At 44.4% G+C, this 24050-nt stretch overlaps 1 protein-coding gene across 1 annotated transcript in view; it reads right to left on the reverse strand.

The window, feature by feature from the left end:
* Window positions 1-480: 480 nt before the first annotated feature.
* Window positions 481-24050, reverse strand: part of LOC144507272 (leucine-rich repeat transmembrane protein FLRT2) — a 79182-nt gene continuing 55612 nt past the window's right edge. Inside the window, exons 2-3 of the mRNA XM_078234294.1 lie at window positions 7402-7690; window positions 481-7033 (exon numbers count right to left, since the gene is read on the reverse strand). Coding sequence (XP_078090420.1) covers window positions 4627-6606 — 1980 coding nt within the window. The 5' untranslated portion in view covers window positions 6607-7033; window positions 7402-7690 and the 3' untranslated portion in view covers window positions 481-4626. The remainder of the gene's footprint in view (window positions 7034-7401; window positions 7691-24050) is intronic.

The raw sequence follows: 24050 nt of genomic DNA on the forward strand, positions 1-24050 counted from the left end.
GAAGCCCCAGGCAGATACAATGATCTATCATTGACCCTGCAAACTGTGGCAGGGGTCAGCACTGCGGGGCATCAGTGAAACTACTGTAATCTTAGGCCGTCGAATTTTGGAGGCAGTAAATAAAAATGCATGATCGTTGACGGGTGAGCTGAGGTGACAGTTCAATCTTCTGTCTCTGGATAAGATACAAGCTTTTGCAACCGAAGATGCAAACTGAAACCCTTTATGAGACACGTCTTTTTAAATCTCCACGCTTTTTATTGGGTAAGTGACCCCCTGGCATTGCAGCATTCACAATTCCCATGTATCTCTATAATTATCACACGGTAGGATTTGCTGCTCCACTTTGCATCCAATTCCTGAAGGCAGTGGAATTGCTCGTTTATGATTAGGGTGCAAGCAAAAATTCACCAGCCTGTCCCATTCAGTAGCTCCCGCTCATTCCAAATAATGTGAAGCTGTTTCTAATGCCAGCACTGTATATGTTGTGACCATACTTTATTTTGGTTATGGACATCCTTCAAACAATGTTTTAGAAATACAGAGAATTTGTCGAAAGTAAGGAATATGCAAGTGAGGTACAGAGTATCTCTGGAATCTGCAACCTGTCAGTATAACAAGTATATCTGTGCATTATTATAAGTTACATCGAGTAGCCATTTTATATATAAAGCATGAGATTTCTTTTTCCCACCTTGACAAGACAAAAATATATACAAAACATAAAACGCACTGTTGAATTTTCAACGTGAGATTTTCTGCTCTAGGTAAGGCTAAACACTAAAGCTGAGTACAAGTGACCTTGCTCCCTTTAACACCCTCTGGTTCAGTTATGTGTTCCTTCGCCCATTTGTTAAAAAAAAAAGTTGTTCTTTTTCAATTCACATCGGCAGTAGAAAAAATATTTTAAAAGTTTTTTTATTACAACATTGGCTTTGAAGCAGCTACGTAAAAAAATAAAAAGCTAGCAGTGCATTGATCTGTTAGAAAATAAGGATTAACTGGTTGTCAATTATGGTAACAGGTCCTTGCATGTTGGATCCAAAGGAATGTGCTGCGTTGTGTAAGGTGACACTGTCCAATTTAATAAATGTTCAAGTGATTTTTGTTTTAAAAGGGGACTGAATAACCCACGTCAGGGGTTATCGTGTGCTGGTCCACAAAGGTTTACTTTCACAGACAAATTGCTTGGTCACTGTATTTGTTTAAATTACTACAAAAATGTCCTAGTTCTCATTTTAAAAAAAACACAATCATTTTAGTCTTTTCTACTAGAAGTACTTTCAAATGGTAAAAAGCGGTCGTTAAGTCACAAAAGAAGGGTTACTTGTTGCTTCCATAACAACTCAGAACCAAAGAGAAGAACTCCAAGACTGCACAAACGTAAAGGTCACAGGGTTATCTTTACCTGAAATTAAAATGATTCACATGAATTTTTTTATTTTACATATTCAACTTTCATAGCTGTTTATTGTTTCACAAAAGCTTTGTTTCTTTAACGTATTCATACATTCTCTGCAAAATAAAAGGCTGGGGGAAATGAGGAGGCTTTCAAGGACTTAACATTATGATTTAAATTCAAGGCACATACATGATACACCAAAAGGGTGCAAGATAATGAACTTTGGTTCCTTGCACTGTGGAAAATTTGGAACAAAAAGGAAAAGTTAAACTAAAATGCCACTGTCATTTGCACAAACATGTTCTGACATCTGTATTACAAAAGTAGTTGTAGATTTTAACACACTTCTATGCATTATTTGCTGTAGGCATTTTCTTAAAAAAATGTATCTGGATTTTTATTGTTCTGTTCACCTTCGGTGTAATACTGGTTTACCAGTATTGCTTATTCCCAAAACTGGCTCAACTTCAGAACTGTCGCTGCCAAATGGAAGATACAAAGAATGTATATCTCGGTGTGGTCAATGTCTGTGTGGGTTAATCAAATTGAATCAACTAAACATATGGGGCGAGATTTTCCAGCCTCCCAGCCGTGTGTCTCCCGCCGGCGGGAGGTGGCGTGTTGTTTGCTAGTGGTGGGGTTCTCTGGTCCCGCCGCTGTCAGTGGGAATTCCCATTGACGTCACTCCATGCCGGTGGGAAATTTATGGCTGGGGTGCACTGCCAGCGGGACAGGAGAATCCCGCCGGCAGGAACAGCTGCAGAAATCGGGCCATGATCTTCAGAAACTTAAGTGAGCTGCGAATCCTTCAGTTTTCATTATTGTCAGTATGTCTAAGATAAGGTATTGTGTGAATATTTTACCTATCAGTACTGTACAGGATACTGTTATCATTCAGACATTGTACAGAATACTGTTCTTAATATTAAAATGGAGTCACATTTCTTCAGTTAACAATCTGTCCTTTGTGTCAACTAAACAGGATATTGTGGCACACAGCCCTAAGCGTTGGAGCTCTGGTTGGTGACACTATGGAATAGTACGTGGGTGAGATTGTGCTTATGCATGGAGAGTTCCTGATCTTGGTCATGCCATGGTGGAGTTTACACCCTCCCCTCAGGCTGCCAACAGAGCTGGTAGAGGGAGGGGGGTAAGGAAACAGGTCATCCTGCTCGTGGCATGGAAGGCACAGGGAGATAGACAGAGACAAGGGGAGAAAGAAACATATACCCTCAGTTCAGAATATGAAGATATCGGCTGCAAACTAGCACTCAGAATTATCTGGATAAGACTCATTTAGTACGACAGCAACATGCTCCTGTGAAAGATCTGCACGCTATACTAAGAAACAATGCCATTTTTGTCAAACTGTAATGTAGCTGTGCATTTAAGAAATTGTCCCAACAATTAATTGAATATCTGATTATAATAATTATTTGATGCCCCAATTTGATGGCCCATCAATCTAAGCGACAAGTGTGAAATGTAGCAAGTGGCTTCCATTTGTATGAAGGTGATGCAAGTGTAAATATTACTTGTGGGAGCCCTGTGGAACGCTAATCTGCTTGCGTAGGTTTAATGTACGTTTGGTTTCACTGGTCCTGAATTGGTCAGCAAGTTGCCATCCTAATAGAATAGAATCCCTACAGTGCAGAAGGAGGCCATTCAGCCCATCGCGTCTGCACCCACCACAATTCCATCCAGGCCCCATTCCTGTAACGCCACATATTTACCCTGCTAATTCCCCTGACACTGGGGTCAATTTAGCATGGCCAATCAACCTAACCCGCACATCTTTGGACTGTGGAAGGAAACCAGAGCACCTGGAGGAAACCCATGCAGACACGAGGAGAACGTGCAAACTCCACACAGACAGTGACCTGAGGCCGGAATTGAGCCCAGGTCCCTGGCGCTGTGAGGCAGCAGTGCTAACTACTGTGCCACCATGCCGCCCTAATGCTTCACTGTTGCCATGGTTTGCTTTACTCTGGACCAAAGCACTGTTAATCTTTATTTGTTAAAGTGTTCCTGAAAAGTTACGAGTCGAAAAAGATCTGCAAAGTTTCAACAAATCAACAATGAGAACTATGTACCCTTTGTATTAATTACTGTTGTTTGAGAATAAACCAGATGTGTTTTTGTTAATTGACAATGTGCCGCAACACACAAAATGTCATTGCAGTAAATTCCACACGGATTCCGACCTCATTATAATGAAAGCATCACGCTCTTCAAATATATTAAATATTGACTATTGCAGTTCAAATTCTAGAAAACTTAATTGATCTTATTGTTGGGGGAAATCTAATCATAGCATTGAATAAAAGGGAAGGTCGGAGTTTAAGTGGAGCTTTAAGGAGACTGTGCTAGAAGCATATGAAATTATATTGTACATACGATAAACTGAAAGTACTGAACAGCCGCCTGACAGATCAGATTAAGCTCCCGAAAAGGGTCATGAGGAAGATGTGTGATGTGGGGTTTCAAGTTATGGAGACCACAGGGTTTTGGGTTCAACTTCCAGTCTGAGCTGAGTTAGTTGGTGCTGGCTGAATACTTGGGTGTTAAAGCTGTTCGCCATGCCCTGGGCTACAGAATGTGTGAGGGTGGCGAGGAAAGAAAAGAGAAAAAAAAAAATCAGAAGTTACCATGCCTGATTGCAATATGCAGTGACCCATTGCTGGAAAACAGACGAATGTTGGGCTTGGCTTGGACTGTCCCCTGAGGTCATTTGCTTGCACTCACATTCAGGATCACAGCCTGAGATGACCATGAGGAGCAAGGTGCCAATGGCACAGCAAGGGACAAAAAAACAATTTCAAGACAGGAAGGTGAGCAAACATTATGGAGGGACAGCCTGAGAAAATCAAATTAACCATCAGTTTTTGTTGCTTTCTAAATTAGATGCCAGTGCAACTGTTCAGAAGATGTTTTAAACCCCGACTGATGTCTTTAAATGCTGTCATACGTTTAAAAAAAGAAAAATCATTTATGAACATAGGCCTTGATTGTACATCAACAACTATACAGCATACTTAATCTCTTTTTCAAACCACTTGACTGCATTACAAAATTGTTGCTACTTATTTTTTTGTAATAGAAAAGATAGCAATTTTTTTTTACACTGTATAAATTACACAGTAGGCAGACGCAATCTGTCTGGACAATATTTCACAAATATATTCTAGAAAGTCCTATAACTGCAGGGTCTGTATACTGCATGGTCATGTATGACATTGTTCTAAATCTGGAGCCCCACTCGTACAGTATCTGCTGTTGCTTCTGGTGTGGCAGTCTGTAAAGTTAATCGCTCCATTCGGAGGGTATATCGACTGCAGTCTAAAATCCTCCTTAAGCATTTGTTCATTATTTAGTGAGACTATGTGAAAACTGGTCTCAGTCATTTCGAGAATTGAGTTGTCCTTTTTAGTGCCAGCCTCACAATAGTCGTCTTTCCTTCTTCCTCGATTGTACTTCCATGAGTGCGAATTGTATTTCCCCTTTCTGTGCATGTGCCAGCAAAAGACGCTGAGCAGGGCCACCAGAACGAGAATCACTGCCCCCCCAATCAGCCCCGCCAACAGTAAAGGGGAGCTCAGGTCCTGCTGGGTCGCCTGCTCGGGACTCGAGGCCATGTTCGTGTTAAAAGATGACGACTTGGTGGTGGCCTCCGAACAAACTGTATCGTCCTCGGGGTGAAAGTTATTTGAGGCGTCCAACAGAACCATACAAATCCTATAGGTCGACTTGGGCTCCAGGTTCAGCAAGCTCAGCTGCTCTGTGTCTCCACTCACTATCCTTTCGTGCATGATGCCACCGACCAAACTGTGGCCCAGTTTCACCCACGTTATTCTGTACTTGGTCACCGCATAGATGGCGAGCCAGCCGATTTGGATGCAGGTGTCGTTCACGAACTGGACACTGAGTCGCAACTGGCCAACTGGCCAAGGGTCCGTGAATCCTTTGCCTCCTGTAGGCACCAGAGGGGTCGACCCCGGGGCGAAGGGGAGAAGGGAGGTGTTGGCCGCAGGGTCGAAGGTGGCAGAGATGACAGTCACGGTGGCAGAGGGCAAGGGGGCAGGGGGCACAGGCGTGACATGGGGAGCAGCGGTGGTAATGGGGCAGGACACCAGATTGATATTCAGATCTCTTATAGCCATTCCTCTGACTTTGTCAGGTCCCTGACACATCAGCCCACGCACGTTAATTGAAAAAGACAGTGACTGCAGCCACTTGGTCACCCACTTGATGTTGCAGTCACAGTACCAGGGATTATTCCTCAGAAGGATCTGTTTCAGGCTGGTCATCCCATCGAAAACTCCTTTCACCAGCCTTCGCAGCTGATTGCTGGAGAGGTCCAGCTTTTCCAACCGTTTCAGATGAGTGAAGGCAGTGAGTGGAATCTGACTGATCTGATTCTCCTGCAGGTTGAGCTTCACCAGGTTGTCTCCGGGAATGTTGAGCGGGGGCACGGTGAGGGAATTCCGCACCAGCGAGAGCTCAGTGAGTTTCATCAGCTGCTCCAGGGCTCCCTGAGCAATCCCCCCGTCAGTCAGAAGGTTCCCATCCAAGACCAAGCGCTGGAGTAGGGTCAGGTTCCAAAAGGCTAGCTCCGACACGGTGGAGATGCGGTTCTCATCCAGTCGGAGTTCCTCAAGCCCTAAGGGTAACCCGATGGGGACACTGCTCAGGTGGTTCCTGGACAGGAACAGCATCTTGAGGTTGGTGGCTTCTCGGAATGCCCCATCTTCAATGCCAACGGTGGAGATGGAGTTGTCATCCAGATGTAGCTCCTCCAGTTCCTGCAACTGGCTGATGGCTTCCCTGGAGACGGTCTGGATGTTATTCTCCTGGAGGTGGAGTTGCTTCATGTTTTTTGGTAGGTTTACAGGGAACTCATCCAGCTCATTGCCGTACAAGTACACTGTCTGAACAGAGAGCACATTTCGCAAGTCGAGAGGAAAACCAGCGTTGTTGATGATGTTGTTTTGGAGGTAGAGAATAGAGGCGCCCTCTGGGATCCCAGCAGGCACTGATGTCAAGCCACGGTCATTACAGTAAACAAATTTCTTATCACAACGACACTCCGAAGGGCAAAAATCCGCCCCAGCTATTTGAGCGCATAGTCCCAATAGAAACATAATCCATAACTGCAATAAAGTAATCCAGTCCATGAAACAGACTCTGGTTCGTGACATTCCCATCACTCTTTAACAATTAAAGGAATTCTAATTGTAAAACAGCAGGCGGTTAAAAAATCCACAACGCCAGAGGCTGCTCCTGTGAATGGAAAGCTGGTGTGTGCTCCAAACACTTGGGAGAAGAGACAGTGCATGAGAATAATCCTTCTGTGCGTCTTTTTTATATATATATATGACTTAATAGTGGAAGCAGCAATTTGTTAACTGGAGCTCTGAAATTTATTCCATCTAAACCAGGAGAGAAGCAAAGCAGATCACATTCTGCTTTTCCGGCTGGAGATTTGGCAATTTGCAATTGCACATATAAATGCAACACAACGCCCGGCAGCACTCCGGTTGGGTTTATTAAATCTGGAGTCCCTTCGTCACACACTGCTGCTCCAAGTCAGAAAGGGGGTGTCATCTCAGCTCGCCTTGTACATCTAGAATCCTATTCCATTAAAAACAAACAAAAAAAAACACACACAGACACAAGAAATAAATGAACAGTTCACTTTTGGATTCACATATTCTCAGAGAAGCTGTATTTTTTTTTTCAAACCTAGAGCTGCCTCTACTGGACAAATCTATGGGCTGTCAGTATACCATTAAACTGCCTTTCGGCTTACTTCATGCCAGCTAATAAAATGAGTATTAAAAAGCTAGTTCAGGAGAGAGAGAGAAAAAGAACCCTGAGATTGACTTAAGATTTAAGCAGTGGCGACTTATTAGTGTTAGCACTGGATAATTTTTTTTAAAAAAAATCAGGTTGCAATATAAAATCCTAACGGTTTATTTAAGAAACAAAATTATAAATACCTTCACGTTGCTGTCCGACACTGCCTGGGTCATATTCTGCTGTTTCCCGTCTCCTTCACGGTTCTGCTGGTTTGATGGTGAATCTTGGCTTGGTGATTGTAGCACAGTCCCAGTAGTTTGGAGTAGGTTGTCTTGTACTCCACTCGATCCCTGTCATCACTGGACAGTGTTTCTGCTTTAGCCCAGAGGATATCTCTGCTTCTCCATGCTTTTCACTCTCCCCCCCTCTCTCTCTCTCCCTCAAAGCACCGGAGCCCCTCAGAGTGTCGCCTCTGCCGCCGTTCCTCTTCTAGGGAGGAGAGAGGATTTATACATTAGGCACAGAATCAAACGAGAGGGAGAGAGAGAGAAAGAGAGAGAGAGCCCCAACCACTTATCACTCTCCCTGCGCCCCAGACTGAATTTCTGGTGCTCGCTGTGTGATATGCCAGTAATGATGCCTAGTATCCGACTGTTTATTGCTAATGTAAGTCTTTCCTTTCCCCCTTAAAACCCCTGGGAGATGTTTACAGTAATGAATTCAGCTGACAGCGATCTCTCTCTCAGACCCTCCCATCTCTCTCTCTCTCTCTCCATGTGAAGAAGGTCTCTCAGCTCCAACAGGCAAAGCTTTCCTCTGGCAGTGGACGGAACGCCGGAGCTTCCTCGACACGTCTCTCTCTCTCCCTCTCTCTCTGTCCACTCCCTTCTCTCTTTTTTTTGGACAAACTATGGAATTTGTTTAATGAACAATTTTATTTCACCCCCCCCCCCTCTCAAACCACTCCCAAATTCCCCTCCTGGCAGTAAAGCCCACCCCAATTTCCTCTAACCTTGAGTTCGCCTAGAATTACAAGGAGCTTCCGAGACGGTAGATTGAAAGGGGGGGAGGTAATTCTTTTAAAAGAACAAATATGTGCATAGAAACTGAACAGCTACGCCTCGGCAGTCAGTTACAGTCTAACACCCAAAAACTGGCAACAAAGCAAAGTATTTAGACGGATGTTTGCGGTTACAGAAGGGTAGAGGTTGGGGGTGGGGGGGGGGGGAGAAAGTTGATTATGAATTAGACGATTGATTTTTCCTTTTTAAAAAATCAATCGCTGATCATTAATCAGCAGAGGATTGGACTGATTTCAACGGGGAGAGGGGAGTCGTGTGAACAGGCAAGCTTCAGTAACGATTGACTTCGCGATTTAGTGAGCCATCTGAGCTGAATCTTTTTTTTGTATATGTATATAAATAGGACTTGCCCCGGAATATTATTATTGCATGTGGACCGGGAAATTAAAACAAAAAAAGCGGCTTGCACTTTGAAATCCAAGGATTCGGAAAGAAAAATATCGAACATTTCCCCCAGCAATGTCCACATCTTCTGGCCCCCCTTCAGTGCTCAGAGGGACGCTGTGGTAGGTCTTGTGTTTTTGAACAATTGAATGGCAAGACTGGCTATTTAGCAGGAATTTAGAGAGTTTTTGTGTGCCTCCCTCCACCCCTTCACTTGTATGTTGTTCCCCATAAAAGTAGTTGATCAAATATTTAAATTCCATGCAAAAAAGCCGAGGGAGAGATTTAACTGTGCAGTGTGCATTCCAGAATGGGTTGCAACCGCTTCTGTTTAATGGCTCGGCAGCCTCTGGAGGTATGAGTGCACAACTCTTCCTCGTCCTGGGGAGAGGGGGGCGGGGGGGGGGGGCGGTGAAGATCCCAGTAGTGGGGACTGTTCTCCCCAAACTCAGGACTTAAGAGGAGGAGAGAGAGAGAGAAAAGCCTCGAATCTCCCAGCCTGAGTTACCTTTCCGTGAGGATGGGGGGGGGGGGGGGTGGTGGAACTGACATCAAATTCTTACAAATGCAACGCAGCCAAGGAAAGACGGGGTTAAAAAGAAAGAGGAAATGTTGGGAGGGAGAGACTTTTAGAATGATGCTCGGGTTTAACATGCGTTAGTTAACAAGTGCTCCCGGCGAGAAACAGGCTGTGTGCCTGCACTGTGGTGGTGTTGGAGAGAGGTGGCACTGCGACACAGGCAGAGTGTGTGTGTGTGTGTGTGTAGCAAACTCTCCATACTGACTGCCAGGGCAGTCAGCTACCTCACCAACTGGGGGCTGTGGGGCGGAGGGGGGGTGGCATTGCAAACCGCAGCTGTCTGTCGTAATGATCTGAATCTCACCATCCAACCCAAGACACACAAAAAAAGATACATTGGCATGCTACACACACACAGAGAAAGAGAGAGAGAGAAATAAAGCAAGAACAGTGAGAGGCTGGTTCTGTGGGAGAGACACCAACACATTCAGGGGAATCAAAGCAAAAATACTGCGATTGCTGGAATCTGAAACAAAAAAAAAACAGAAAATGCTGTAAAATCTCACTCAGGGGAACGAAAGGGGAAAAAATCTTAATGGATGGTCCTTATGTATTTTATTTTTTAAACACAAAGGTGTCCAAGTGGCACGTCTAAAGTACACCTTTGGCATGATGTAACATTGATGGCTCTCAGAGGTTTCACCCTTGTGACAGTCACATCGTTGTGGTGTGCCGGTCACGGTGCTTCCTTCTCCGGCGCTGTTAAAACGTTCAGTCTGGTGTGTTTCTCTGGACAGCAGCACCAAAAAAAACAAAATAAAAGTCCATCAAAAGGCCTCAACCCGGATCTTGGGTTCATGTCACACTATCTGTAACCCCCACGACTTGCCTGGGTTTGCAAAATGTCACTAACTGTCCCGGCTGGAGACAATACACATCTCTTTAACTTGTGCTTAACCCTCTCTCCACTCACATTGTCTGTACCTTTAAGACTTGATTACCTGTCAAGATTCGCATTCCAACCATTATTTTGTAAATTGAGTTTGTGTCTTTATATGCCCTGTTTGTGAACAGAATTCCCACTCACCTGACGAAGGAGCAGCGCTCCGAAAGCTAGTGGCTTTTGCTACCAAATAAACCTGTTGGACTTTAACCTGGTGTCGGGAGACTTCTTACAGCAGCACCAGTCCAGAGGCAGGCTTCCCTTTTTTTTAGAATGGGGATTCAGTGCAGAGTGGGACTGGAACGTTGCTGTGTGAAAATGTCGGGAGGTGGGCGGGGGGGGGGGGGGGGATTAGACAGGCTTTAAACATTGAGAGGGTTTGATCAAGATTTATTCTGCCCCCTATTCCCCAGCTGCTCGAGCGAGCCCCACCACCCCAGAGAGATATATAATAAAACACATCTGCCTGACGCCAGGGAGGCTGGAGTGTCTGAGGGTCGCAATAACTCTCAGTGTGGCTGGAGTTAGCACCCATCTCTGAACTAGCTGTCTGCCCAAGAGAACATCAAACAACCCGAGCCACGGATTAGCTAACACTCGCCACTGAATAGGGAGAGGTGGGGGGGGGGGGGGGGAAGGTGCGGAGGGACACACACATGTTTGTTGCAAGAAGGAAAGGAAGTTTGCATCTCATTTCTTTGTTAAAGAGCTCCGAGTTGTTTATTATTTTAGTGGATATTTCAGGGAGGGAGCCGCGGGGATCATTTCTCCAGCTTTGGAGCCACATTTTGGTGGTTGAAGATGTCACAACGTCTGCTATACGTGGGGAAGGTGTGGAGTAACTTTTACAGCCTTGATGTCTTACACCCCCAACTCAGGGCGGTATCGAGGTTAGCTACCTGACAGGAGTTAACAGACATGGGCACATAGGACATGGCTACAACACCCCTCCTCCCCAGAAGTGTAATGATCTCCCAGGTTAACAAAGGTAAATTGTCGCTCATTATTCACCACTTAGCCTTGAACTACCTCGAGCCTCAGTACTCACTACCGCCTCAGCTACCACATTCCCATCACTGCTGCCACAATAACGCACATTTCACTCCATCTTCTTTCGCTCCTAGGCTATAGAATCCCTGCAGTGCAGAAGAGGCCATTCGGCCCATCAAGTCTGCACCCACTCTCTGACAGTGTATCTTACCCAGACCCAAGTATTTACTTCGCTAATCCTCCTAACCTAAACATCTTTGGACACTAAGGGGCAGTTTAGCATGGCCAAACCACCTAACCATCTTCGGACTGTGGGAGGAAACCAGAGAATCCAGAGGAAACTCATGTATAGAATCATAGAATCCCTACAGTGCAGAAGGAGGCCATTCGATCCATCGGTTCTGCACCGACCACAAACCCACCCAGCCCTTATCCAGGTAACCTCACGTATTTACCCTGCCCGTCCCCCTGACACTGAGGGGCAATTTAACACAGCCAATCAACCTAACCCGCATATCTTTGGACGGTGGGAGGAAACCGGAGCATCCGGAGGAAACCCACGCAGACACAGGGCGGATGTGCAAACTCCACACAGGCAGTGACCTAAGTCGGGAATTGAACCCAGGTCCCTGGCTCTGTGAGGGGCAGTGCTAACCACTGTGCCACCGTGCATCTACTACTCTTCTTTGCTGGCCTTTCCTTCACTTCCTCACACCAGTAACACTGTTTCACCCTGACTATCGGCTTCTCAGGACTTCTCGTTCCACTATCACTGGACACGCTGCTTTCTCGCAGGGTATGGTTGAACAGGGTGACAGGAGGCAGGCAGCCTGAGGAGGAGGAATACACATCATTCATGAGTTGGGATCTGGCGAGGAGTAGCCTTGAAAGGACTGAAACCATCATTTCCTCCTTTAATGCCAACCTTACATAGAATGCAAAAAGAAAAAAAAAATAGCATTTCTACAATGTCTTTCATAACTTCAGGACATCGCAACATGCTTTACAGCCAGTGAAGTACTTTCAAAGTGTATTCGCTGTTGTAATATAGGAAACATGTAAACTAATTTGTGCACAGCCATCTCCTACAAAAATGAATGTGTTAATGACCAGATAATTTGTTTTAATGATACTGGTTGAGGGATAAATATTGGCAGAACACCAGAACACGTCCTTACTGCTTGAAATTGTGCTCCAGGATCTTTTACAGGATCCCTGGTTTACTGTCTCATTCAGGCGATGGCACCTCGTGCCAGTGCAGCACTCCCTCAGTGCCACAATGGAGTGTCAATCCTGATTTTTGTGCTGAATTCCAGAGTGGGATCTGAACCCATAATATCCTGACTCAAAGAACAAAGAAAGGTACAGCAGAGGAACAGGCCCTTCAGCCCTCCAAACCTGTGACGACCATGATGCCTGCCGAAACTAAAACCGTACGCACTTATGGAGTCCGTATCCTTCCATTCCCATCCTATTCATATATTCAGTCCAGTTGCCCCTTAAATGCCACTATCACACCTGTTTCCTGGGCACACACCTTAAACCCATGTCCCCTAGTACTTGACTTTTCTACCCTAGGAAAGAGCATCTGACTATCCACTCTGTCCATGTTGCTCATAATCTTGTAAACCTCTCTCAGGTCACCCCTCAACCTCTGTCTTTCCAGTGAGAACAAACCAAGTTAATCCAACTTCTCCTCATAGCTAAAACCCTCCAGGCCAGGCAAGGTCCTGGTAAACTTCTTCTGTACCCTCTTCAAAGCATCCACATCCTTCTGGTACTGTGGTGACCAGAATTGGATGCAGTATTCTAAATGAGGCCTAACTAAGGTTCTGTACAGCTGCAGCATGACCTGCCAATTTTAAACTCAATGCCCTGACCGATGAAGGCAAGCTTGCCATATGGGACAGTAGTTACAAGCTGAGTCAGGACGGTCCACTGCAATAAGTTGCTGCTGTTTTCAGAAACTACCTGTTCGGCTCTGCCACTAAATGTTAACACTCGTTTCTTTTTTATTGTTTGCATTTTAGCTCCAGCAGTTCCAATCAAATTTCAGTAAATAGTGGAGTACAACGATGAGAGCAGCACTACACAACAGGAGCTGTCCGTCACCTGACCTTTCGAACACTCAGAGTACGGCATCATGTGTATAAATAAATGAACAAAGTCCCCTTCATATAGCATCTGTTTGCGACTTCAGGACACGCCAACTTGCTTTACGGCCAGTTAAGTAATACTTGAGGTGTAGTCACTATAGCAATGCAAGTAATGTGGCAGCCAGTTTACATGCAGCACAGACCAACAAACAGCAATGTAAAATCTTTTTTTTTGTGATGATCATTCAGTGTTCAATATTGGCCAGCTCACCGTGTGAAATTCCCATTCTTCAAAATCATTCCATGAGAGCATTTATCATAGAATTCTAGAATCCCCGCAGTGCAGTCGAGGCCTTTCAACCCATTGAGCCTGCACCGACTCTCTGACAGTGTATTGTACACAGGCCCTCTCCACAACCCGATCTCCATAACCCCACACATTTTCCATCTAACCAACACATCTCGGGACACTGTGGTGCAAATTAGCTTGGCCAATCCACCTAACCTGGACTGTGAAGGAAACTGAAGCACCCGGAGGAAACCCACTCAGACATGGGGAGAATGTGCAAACTCCGCACAGTCACCTGATGCCGGAATTGAACCTGGGTCTCCGGTGCTGTGAGGCGGCAGTGCTTACCACTGTGCCACCGTGCATTTATGCCCTTTGGAAAAGGCAAGCGTGACCTCATTTTAACATCTCAGCCAAAAGAAGCCACCTCGAACAGTGTGGCACTCCCACAATATTGAACTGAGTGTTAATCTGGGTTTTGTGAAGCTTTTGGAGTGAGACTTGAATCCACAACCATCTAACTCAGATGCGAGTGCTGACCATCGAGATGTCGCTGGTATAGTTTAATGGGTGGGACAGGGACATCTGAACTTGGATATGCACCCAAGAATGTGTGCATGTGTGTAGGAGCAATGAGGAGATAAGACAGCTCAGGGATATCTTTCATCCTAGCACAGGATCGATAGCTCGGAGGCTGGATCAGATCAGAGGAAAGGCATCATGGAAACTTCAAAATAATTCTATGGATTTTCTCAATCCTCCCATCATAGAAACATAGAATGTTAGTGCAGGAATAGGCCATTCAGCCCATCAAACCTGCACCGCCATTCAATATGATCATGGCTGATCATGCGCTTTTAGTATCCCACTCCCCCTTTCTCTCCATACACCTTGATCCCTTTAGCCACAAGGGCCACGTCCAGCTCTCTCTTGAACATATCTAATTATTTGGCCCCAACAGCTTTCTGTGGTAGAGAATTCCAAAGGTTCACAACTCTCTGAGTGAAGAAGGTCTTCCTCATCTCAGTCTTGAATGGCTTACCCCTTATTCTTAGACTGTGACCCCTAGTTTTGCACTTCCCCAACATCGGGAACATTCTTCCTGCATCTAGCCTGTCCAGTCCCTTCAGGATTTTGTGTTTCTATGAGATCCCCTCACATTTTTGCAAATTCCAGTGAGTACAAGCCCGGTCGATCAAGTTTCTCTTCATATGTCAGTCCTGCCATTCCAGGAATCAGTCTGGTGAACCTTCGATGGACTCCCTCAATAGCTAGAATGCCCTTCCTCAGGCTCTGAGACTAAAACTGCACACAGTATTCAAAGTGTGGCCTCACCAAAACCCTGTATAACTGCAGCAAGGCATCCTTACTCCTATACTCAAATCCTCTTGCTATGAAGGCCAGCATGCCATTAGCTTTCCTCACCACCTGCTGTACTTACATGCCAACCTTCAGCAACTATTCCACCATAACACCCAGGTAATGTTGCATTTTCCCTTTTCCTAAACTGCCATCATTCAGATGATAATCTTCCTTCCTGTTTTTGCCACCAAAGTGGATCACCTCACATTTATCCACATTATATTGCACTTGCCAAGTATTTGCCCACTTAGCCAGTCTGTCCAAGTCATCCTGCAGCCTCTTAGCATCCTCCTTACAGCACACACTGCCACCCAGCTTAGTGTCCTCTGTAAATTTGGAGATATTGCATTCAATTCCTTTGTCCAAATCATTAACGTATATTGTGAATAGCTAGGGTCCCAGCACTGAACCCTGCGGTGCCCCACTAGTCACTGCCTGCTAATCGGAAAAGGGCCTGTTTATTCCCACTCTCTGCTTCCTGTCTGCCAACCAGTTCTCTATCCATGTCAATACATTTCCCTCAGTAACATGAGCTTTAATTTTGCTCACTAATCTCTTGTGTGGGACCTTGTCAAAAGTCTTTTGAAAGTCCAGATACACAACATCAACTGATTCACCTTTGTCCACTCTACTGGTCACATGCTCAAAAAATTCCAGAAGATTAGTCAAGCACTTTAGTGGATTCCCTTTAGTGAATCCATGCTGACTTGGACCGATCCTGTCACTGCTTTCCAAATGCTCAGTTATTGCATCCAAAATGGTTAGAGCATGGAAGATGACCATTCAGCCCATCAACCCTGTGCTGGCCACCTGAAGGAGCAATTCCCCTTGTGCCACTCCCATGCTTTTACCCTTAGTCCTACAATTTTTCCTTCTTCAGGTTATGATCCAATTCCCTTCTGAAAGCTTCAATAGACCCTGCCTCCAGCACATTCTCTGGCAGTGCATTTCAGGACCTAACCTAATCCTGTGCGTAAAAGGATTTCCTCATGTCAGCAATGCTTTCTTGTCAAGTGCCTTAAATCTTGATCTTGACCCTTGCACCAATGGGAGAGTTTTTCCCTGTCTACTCTGTCCAAATCCCTCATGATTTTGAATACCTCAATCAAGCCTTCTCTCATCCTTTTCCAAGAAAAACAGTCCCAACTTCTCCAATCTTTCCACATAACTGAAGTTCCTTTTCCCTGGAACGATTCTTGTGAATTTTCTCTGCACCTTTTGCTAATGCCTTCACGTCTTTCCTCAACTGTGGTGCCCAGAACTGGACTATAATCCAATTGAGGCCAAACCAGTATTTTATACAGATTATCATAACTTTCTTATTCTCTGGCTTTATCGATTAAATCCAGGAAGATCTATGCTTTATTAATAACAGGATGCTCGTAACCCATCCTGCCACCTTCAAGGATTTATACAAAGATGTGCAGGTCAGGTGGTTTGGCTGTGCTAAGTTGCCCTTTAGTGTCAGGGGGACCTGCTAGGGTAAATGCGTGGAGTTATGGGGAGAAGGCCTGGATGGGATTGTGGTCGGTGGAGAGTTGATGGGCTGAATGGCCTCCTTCTGCACTGTAGAATTCTATGATCTGTGATACACAAATATATCTGCTCCTTTAGAATTGTACCCTTTATATTACATTATCTCTCCGCATTCTTCCTACCAAAATGAAGCACTTCACACCTCTCAGCATTAAATTTCATCTGCCACTTCTCCGCCCATTCCATGTGCATTTGAAGTTCGACACTATCCTCGTCATGGCTCACAATACCCCCAAGTTTCATGTCGTGTATAAATTTTGAAATTGTGCCCTGTACACCAGGTTCTAGATTACATTTAGATATAATGTTAAAGAAAATGCAATGAGTGCACCTTTGATCCGTTACCCATACACTCAGTCCTTCAGAAACAGTATTCTGTTGAAAAGTCTGAATCTTCACTTTAAACACTGTCAGAATTAAAAGGAGATTTGTATCACGGCAAGGATTTCAATTAGTTTGAAATAGCTTTGGCCATGCGTCACTGCATTTCAAATGCACTGTTCAGTTCAGAGGGATCGCACCACAGAATATTTTTTATTTATTTTATTTATTAGTGCCACAAGTAGGCTTACATTAACACTGCAATTAAATTACTGTGAAAATCCCCCAGTCGCCACACTCCGGCACCTGTTCGGGTACACTGAAGGAAGATTTAGCATGGCCAATGCACCTAACCTGCACATCTTTCAGACTGTAAGAGGAAAGCAGAGCACCCAGAGGAAACCCACGCAGACAAAGAACAAAGAACAAAGAACAGTACAGCACAGGAAACAGGCTCTTCGGCCCTCCAAGCCTGTGCCGCTCCTTGGTCCAACTAGACCAATCGTTTGTATCCCTCCATTCCCAGGCTGCTCATGTGACTATCCAGGTAAGTCTTAAACGATGTCAGCGTGCCTGCCTCCACCACCCTACTTGGCAGCGCATTCCAGGCCCCCACCACCCTCTGTGTAAAAAACATCCCTCTGATATCTGAGTTATACTTCGCCCCTCTCACCTTGAGCCCGTGACCCTTCATGAACGTCACTTCTGATCTGGGAAAAAGCTTCCCACCGTTCACCCTATCTATCCCCTTCATAATGTTGTACACGTCTATTAGATCTCCCCTCATTCTCCGTCTTTCCAGGGAGAACAACCCCAGTTTACCCATTCTCTCCTTTTAGCTAAGAACCTCCATACCAGGCAACATCCTGGTAAACCTTCTCTGCACTCTCTCTAACGCCTCCATGTCCTTCTGGTAGTGCGGCGACCAGAACTGGACGCAGTACTCCAAATGTGGCCTAACCAGCGTTCTATACAGCTGCATCATCAGACTCCAGCTTTTATACTCTATACCCCGTCCTATAAAGGCAAGCATACCATATGTCTGAGAATACATCTGACAGCGTTGAGTCTGCAAGTTGCAAATTGCTCAGACATGGGGAGAATGTGCAAACTCCGCAGACTGTGATCCAAGCGGCGAATCGGACCCGGGTCCCTGGTGCTGTGAAGCAGCAGTGCGAGCCACTGTGCCACCGTGCCACCCCATGATACTGTACGAAGGAGAGGGAAAACAACCAGAAGGGGCTGGGTGACTGGAGAGAAACTTAAGCTGTCATTAAAGGTCAGTTGGAGAGAGCTTTTAGATGGCTTTTGAAAGCGTGGAGAGGGCATAGAATAATTTAACGTGGGCATTGCTGCGGGCACAGACATGGTAGTAGAAGATGACAACTGTTGGTGTAGTACAGAAAGCAGTAATGTCATTATATTTGGAATGACATTTAGAAAAATACATAAATAGCGACGTTTAAGAGCAAAAGTGTTCAATTTTGATATTGCCTGCTGAATGTCGACAAGTCACGATCGCGCGATGCCCAGCATATTTTCACGTTGACAGCTTAAGATTCTACACCTCAATATCCATAATAATTATACATTCTCAAGCCCTTTTCCCCAAGAACGGATGTCTGAGCAATTTGCAACTTGCAGATTCAACGCTGTCAGATGTATTCTCAGGTCAACCATTTAACTCTCTGAAACACAATTTGGTTTAGAGCTCGGAGCTAAATGGAAGGGATCACTGTCAATGCTTCATTTTAATTGTACTGTTTATATTGCTCATTCTTTACGTGCTGTTCATTTGGTGCTCGGGTTTCACATTTCCTTTTTATATTTCTACTCGGGATGTCAGTCCAGCTGTTATTTTTCCAAATGTCACTAACGTTGCATGAATTTTCGAACAGTGGGGTTAAAGCGGTTATTTATGGTATAATCAGTGTGCATTTCGCTATTACAATATCAGCCGGGGAGACGGACAATTCCCGTCCCTTTCTACAGCCTTGCAAAAGTCAAGGATGAACCAAATCCTGAGTCAGACTTGGTCTGATGTTGTACCAAATCGGCAAAGGTTCAGGCCTTGCAATTACGCTGCGCACACTTGAATATGCAAACACCAAGCGATGGTATAAAATTTCTTTGTCTGGGGCTAAAGCCAGTTTAAAACTGACTAACCTCGCTGTTGAAACAGTGAACAAAGGGATTTTTTATGAATGTGTTAAAACTCGTAAGCTAATATTCGCATGGCATAATTTCAAGGTATTAAATACTCATTTATCACATAGCTCATTTTACTTTGTGACTACCAATGCAGTACATGAAGTGGCAATAACCTCTGCAGAAAATTGATACTGTTACTTTTTCATTATAATTCTGTTCCCAATATTTAAAGTTTAATTCGCCTTGCAGCAGTTGAATGACTAACGGCAGACGAACTTTGTTACAGCATACCTCTAATTAAATGTGTTACTTTTAAAATAAAGTGGTGGAGCTACAACTGCATTGTTCACAGTAAGTTAGGAGGTAGGCTGTGCTCCCACTAAATCCTCTCGGCCTTTTGGCTAAGATCAAGTGTGGTTATGCGGATGCTGCACTTGGTTGTGGTCATTGGGTTGCATTTAAGCTTCATTTTCATATGAAGCAATTTTTAAAAGCGGCATCTCGGCCTTTTGGCTCAGATGCAAATGAGATCAAGCCTTGGAGGAGGAAACCTCCGCCTACTCCAATCAGCTTGGCTCATGTAGATCAGGCCCAAGACAGGGTAGAGGGTTGCATACCCTGTCTTGTCAGCTTGGATCGGAAATGTCTCAACTTGTTGAAACTCTGAATTGGACTTGATTTGATTGAATTGGAAAAATATTTTTAAAAATCCAAAGAGCATCGCTTCTCAGTCTTTTGGCTAAGACCAAGTGTAGTTGGTCTTGGGTGCACTTGGGTGAAGTCATGAGGTTACAGTGAGGCTTCAAGGAGGTGCAATGCCTACTCCAATCAGCTTGGATCATGTAGATCAAGCCCAAGACAGGAAGTGGGATGCCTGTCTTGTCAGCTTGGATCTGGAATGTCTCACTTGCTGAGACTTTGGATTGGACTTTGATTGGATTGAATCGGAAATAAACAAAAGAAAATCCAAAGAGCATGGACCTGCACTATCCAAAGTCACAGGTGCCTTCTGTGGAACAAGATATCGCTGTTTCACCACTTCCTCCAAGAGGGTAGGTCCCCTCAACAATTTCTCTCTCACCACCCTTCAAAAACAGGATATTTCTCTCTCGTCATCTTGCTCCTTGTTTAACTGGTCCTCTCTCTTTCTCTCCCCTTTTCCCAATATGGGCTCCCTCTTTGACTCCATCTGTATTTCTGGCTGCCTCGGAAAAGCAGCCAGCATAATCAAGGACCCCACACACCCCGGACATTCTCTCTTCCACCTTCATTTGGCAGGAAAAAGATACAAAAGTCTGAGAACGCGCATCAACTGACTCAGGAACAGCTTCTTCCCTGCTGCCATCAGACTTTCGAATGGACCCACCATATATTAAGCTTGATCCATCTCTTGACCCTATCTGTAACTGCAACACTATATTCTGCACCCTCTCCTTTCCTTCACCCCTATGTACTCTATGAACGGTATGTTTTGTCTGTATAGCATACAAGAAATAATACTTTTCACTGTGTCCCAATACATGTGACAATAACAAATCAATTCAAATAATAAAAAAAGTCTTCTATGTCCCTCTAGATTCTCTGTTTGCTCCACATAAGAACTCAGTTTCTCTCTCCATCTCAACTGAATGCCCACTCTTTACCTGGTTACTGTTTTTTTTCTTACTCACCAGTTTATGTCAAATTTCTGATATCTACACACATAGCACAATGAAAATCAGGTCAGTCCCAATCAGTATTAAGTCTGCAATTGATTTGGTTTTCTCTTCATCCCACTTTTATTTCTACGATTTTTGTAACATTTTCTCTTTTTTTCTCTGAAGGCCTGACTATCTTTCCACCATTGCTTCCCATGTCTACAATCTTCCCTTCCCCTCTTTCACACCATCTCTCCTCCTTTCTCTGGGTATATCTTTTCCACAGTAAGAAGTTTAACAACACCAGGTTAAAGTCCAACAGGTTTATTTGTGTGGCTTTTGCTACCAAATAAACCTGTTGGACTTTAACCTGGTGTTGTTAAACTTCTTACTGTGTTTACCCCAGTCCAACGCCGGCATCTCCACATTATAACTTTTCCATCCATGTTTCCCAGTCCTTTCTCTCTTTATGCAGATTCTCGATCATTTTCTCGCTCCGCTCTTCTTCCCGTTTCTCTCACTCCCTTGTATTCTAATCCCCACCATCCTTGCCTGACCTTTGCGACTTTCCTCACTAGCTCTACCTCTACCTGTTTCTAGATTTCTGCCAATTTCATTCCCTTTCTTTTTTCTCTCTCTCTCAATATCCCTTCTGCATGAGTGCAATAAATTCCAAATAAGAGGACCCCTATCCCCATCCCTTATGTTTCAGAATCATTAAATGTACTCATTTTCAGTTTGCCTATTCATAATCTCCACCTGAAGTAAGTGCAGTTAGATACTTGTCTTAACAGGTTAGAGTTTTGCTCATATGTATAAGGAACGCCACAGGTTCCATGTAAAAATAAACAAATTTCTTATGCGTATACAGTAATTTCTCAGAATTGTAATTCTTTTCCATTGGAACATTTTACAGCACAGGATGCCACCATTTGGCCCATCCTGCCTGTAGCAGCCCTTTCAGAGCAGTATTCATTTAGTCCCATTCCCACACTTTTAACCGAATATGTTAAATTTCTTTTTCCAAATATTTACTCACTTCACCTTCATGCCTTTTATGGATTCCACTTCCACAATGATTTTTGGTAGAGAATTCAGTAACAAAGGGTGCTTAAAAAAATGGCACCTCATCGTTGACTTGCTTTTGCAGAAATCCAATGCTGTCACAGTCTAGAATGTTCAGTGCCAGTGTAAGATATGTTGGATAGTTTGTGAGGGAGCTGAGTGGTGTCACTGGCCCGGGTTCAATTCCGGCCTTGGGTCACTGTCTGTGTGGAGTTTGCACGCTCTTCCCGTGTTTGCATGGGTTTCCTCCGGGTGCTCTGGTTTCCTCCCGCACTCCAAAGATGTGCGGGGGTCAGGTGGATTGGCCATACTAAATTGTCCTTTCGTGTCAGGGGGATTAGAAGGGTAAATGCGTGGGATGACGGGGATAGGTTCTGGGTGGGATTGTTGTCGGTGCAGACTCAATGGGCCAAATGGCCTCCATCTGTACCATGGGGATTCTATGATTTACAGGTAAGGCAGAGTTTTGGTTAAGTATTCAGTGCTAAAATTTCGCATTTTAGGCCTATAATAACTTTCTATGGCATGCTACTTGTTGGAATGTGAAGTCATTTGGTGGAAAGCGAATGAAGAGGGCCTTGCGACGGGGAGGAAAAGTCTTAGGTAATATGACTGCTGTGTAGCAACAGAGCAAAGTAATCAATTAGAAGGGAGAAAGGTACAGAACCCTAACCAGTGAAGTGGAAGAAAATCGACAAAGCATAAATGACGGATGTGATGCACGGGAAAGTTTAATTATAAAGATTATTCAATGTAAATCGAAAATGACAGAGCCAAAACTCTCAGTGTAATCACGCAACAGGAGATTTATACCATTATTTCCATTGAGGGCATGAATAGAGTTCTGCTGTTTGTACCAACATGCAGACGGAGCAATAGTTTAAAAGTCATATGGCATTTAATTTTTACCAAATGGGTGGATGTTCCTCCAAGTTGTTTGGTGCTATTTATTTTAGTAAAATAACTCAGTCAGTGGCAAATTAAATGCGGAAAGAAATTCAGATCGCTGCTCCAGCTGGCTATATCCTGGTCATCTGCGACAAGCTGTAAAAATATTAGGCTTCAACAAGGAGGTTGTGTTAGTCAGAGTGTCGTGAAAATCCAGCTATAAAGGTCACGCAGTGAGGGAACGTCTGGAACTGTGGAATAGCAATGCTCAGGAAATGATGATCTCTTCAGCATCCTTCCCAAGGTCACAAAAAAATAATCTACTTGAGCTACCAAGCCCAAATGGCCGCGTATGAACTTACAGAGATACTTATCTCGCGGTGGAGTCACTTTACTGTTAGTGGAGAGCAGATGAGCAATAAAACTGAAATTCCAAAGATTAGCATGTTTCATTTTATCAGAAGGGATTTGTGAAAATGTTGATGTGCTCTGGAATAGCAAAATCAGAGGAAAAATAACTCAACGGACACCCATCGCAAAATGGTTGCCCACCCATCTGCCCACACGCGACTTGTGCGTCACACATTGCCAGCCACATCTTGCCATAGATTTGGTTCCTTCCTGTTTCTGAGATCTCACTGCCTAGAATTTCCAGGGGATTGTCCGGCGGCAAGTGGGGAGGAATTCAGAAGAAATAACACAAATGGTTAAAAGCACTGATTTTATCCTGTTTCTGCAAAACTTTCAGATGATCTTCGTTTGGAGTTATGTGGAGAAATCAACCATGGAAATTCTGGGCCCATTTCTTCAACAATGTTAGTTTGTCTATTCATGTATGTGCAATATACAATTTCTCTGCCAATGGGCAAATTTGTCATTTCCGATACAAGCAGAAAGTTCAAACAGAGTTGGGACTCTGCATTTGGCTTGTGCACACCTAGACTAAAGAGGAGGAAGGAGAAATAGATCAGGCTGTTTGTTTAAAGTTTAAAGTTTATTTATTAGTGTCACAAGTAGACTTACATTAACACTGCAATGACGTTACTGAGAAAATCTCCTGGAGGCTACACTCCGCCGCCTATTCGGGTACACTGAGGGAGAATTTAGCATGGCCAATGCACCTAACCAGCACATTTTTTGGAATGTGGGAGCACCTGGAGGAAACCCAGGCAGACACGGGTAGAACGTGCAGACTCTGCACAGACAGTGACCCAAGCCGGGAATTGAACCCGGGTCCCTGGCACTGTGAGGTGGCAGTGCTAACCACTGTGTTTGCTGTAGTTATTTTTGTTGAATACTATTCGTGAGGATATAGTTAGAGCAGAATGGGACTTAGTGGTGATCCAACCTGATTTCTTCACGAGGGAGTATTTTGTGCCTATAGTTAAACTACCAGATTTGTGTGTGTGTATCTATAGTTAAACTGCCAGATTTGTGTGTGTGCTTGTGCGTCTGTGCATGTCTGTTTGTATCTATGTGTGCGTATGAAGTGCTTGTGTGCTCACACATTAAGGAAAGCCACTTGCTAAGGTACTGACGCTGTGACAGGAAATTTGTACAAGCAGTTTATTTGTACGCGCTTGTT

The sequence above is a fragment of the Mustelus asterias genome, chromosome 18 (genome assembly GCF_964213995.1).
Source record: "Mustelus asterias chromosome 18, sMusAst1.hap1.1, whole genome shotgun sequence".
NCBI classification, from domain to species: domain Eukaryota; kingdom Metazoa; phylum Chordata; class Chondrichthyes; order Carcharhiniformes; family Triakidae; genus Mustelus; species Mustelus asterias.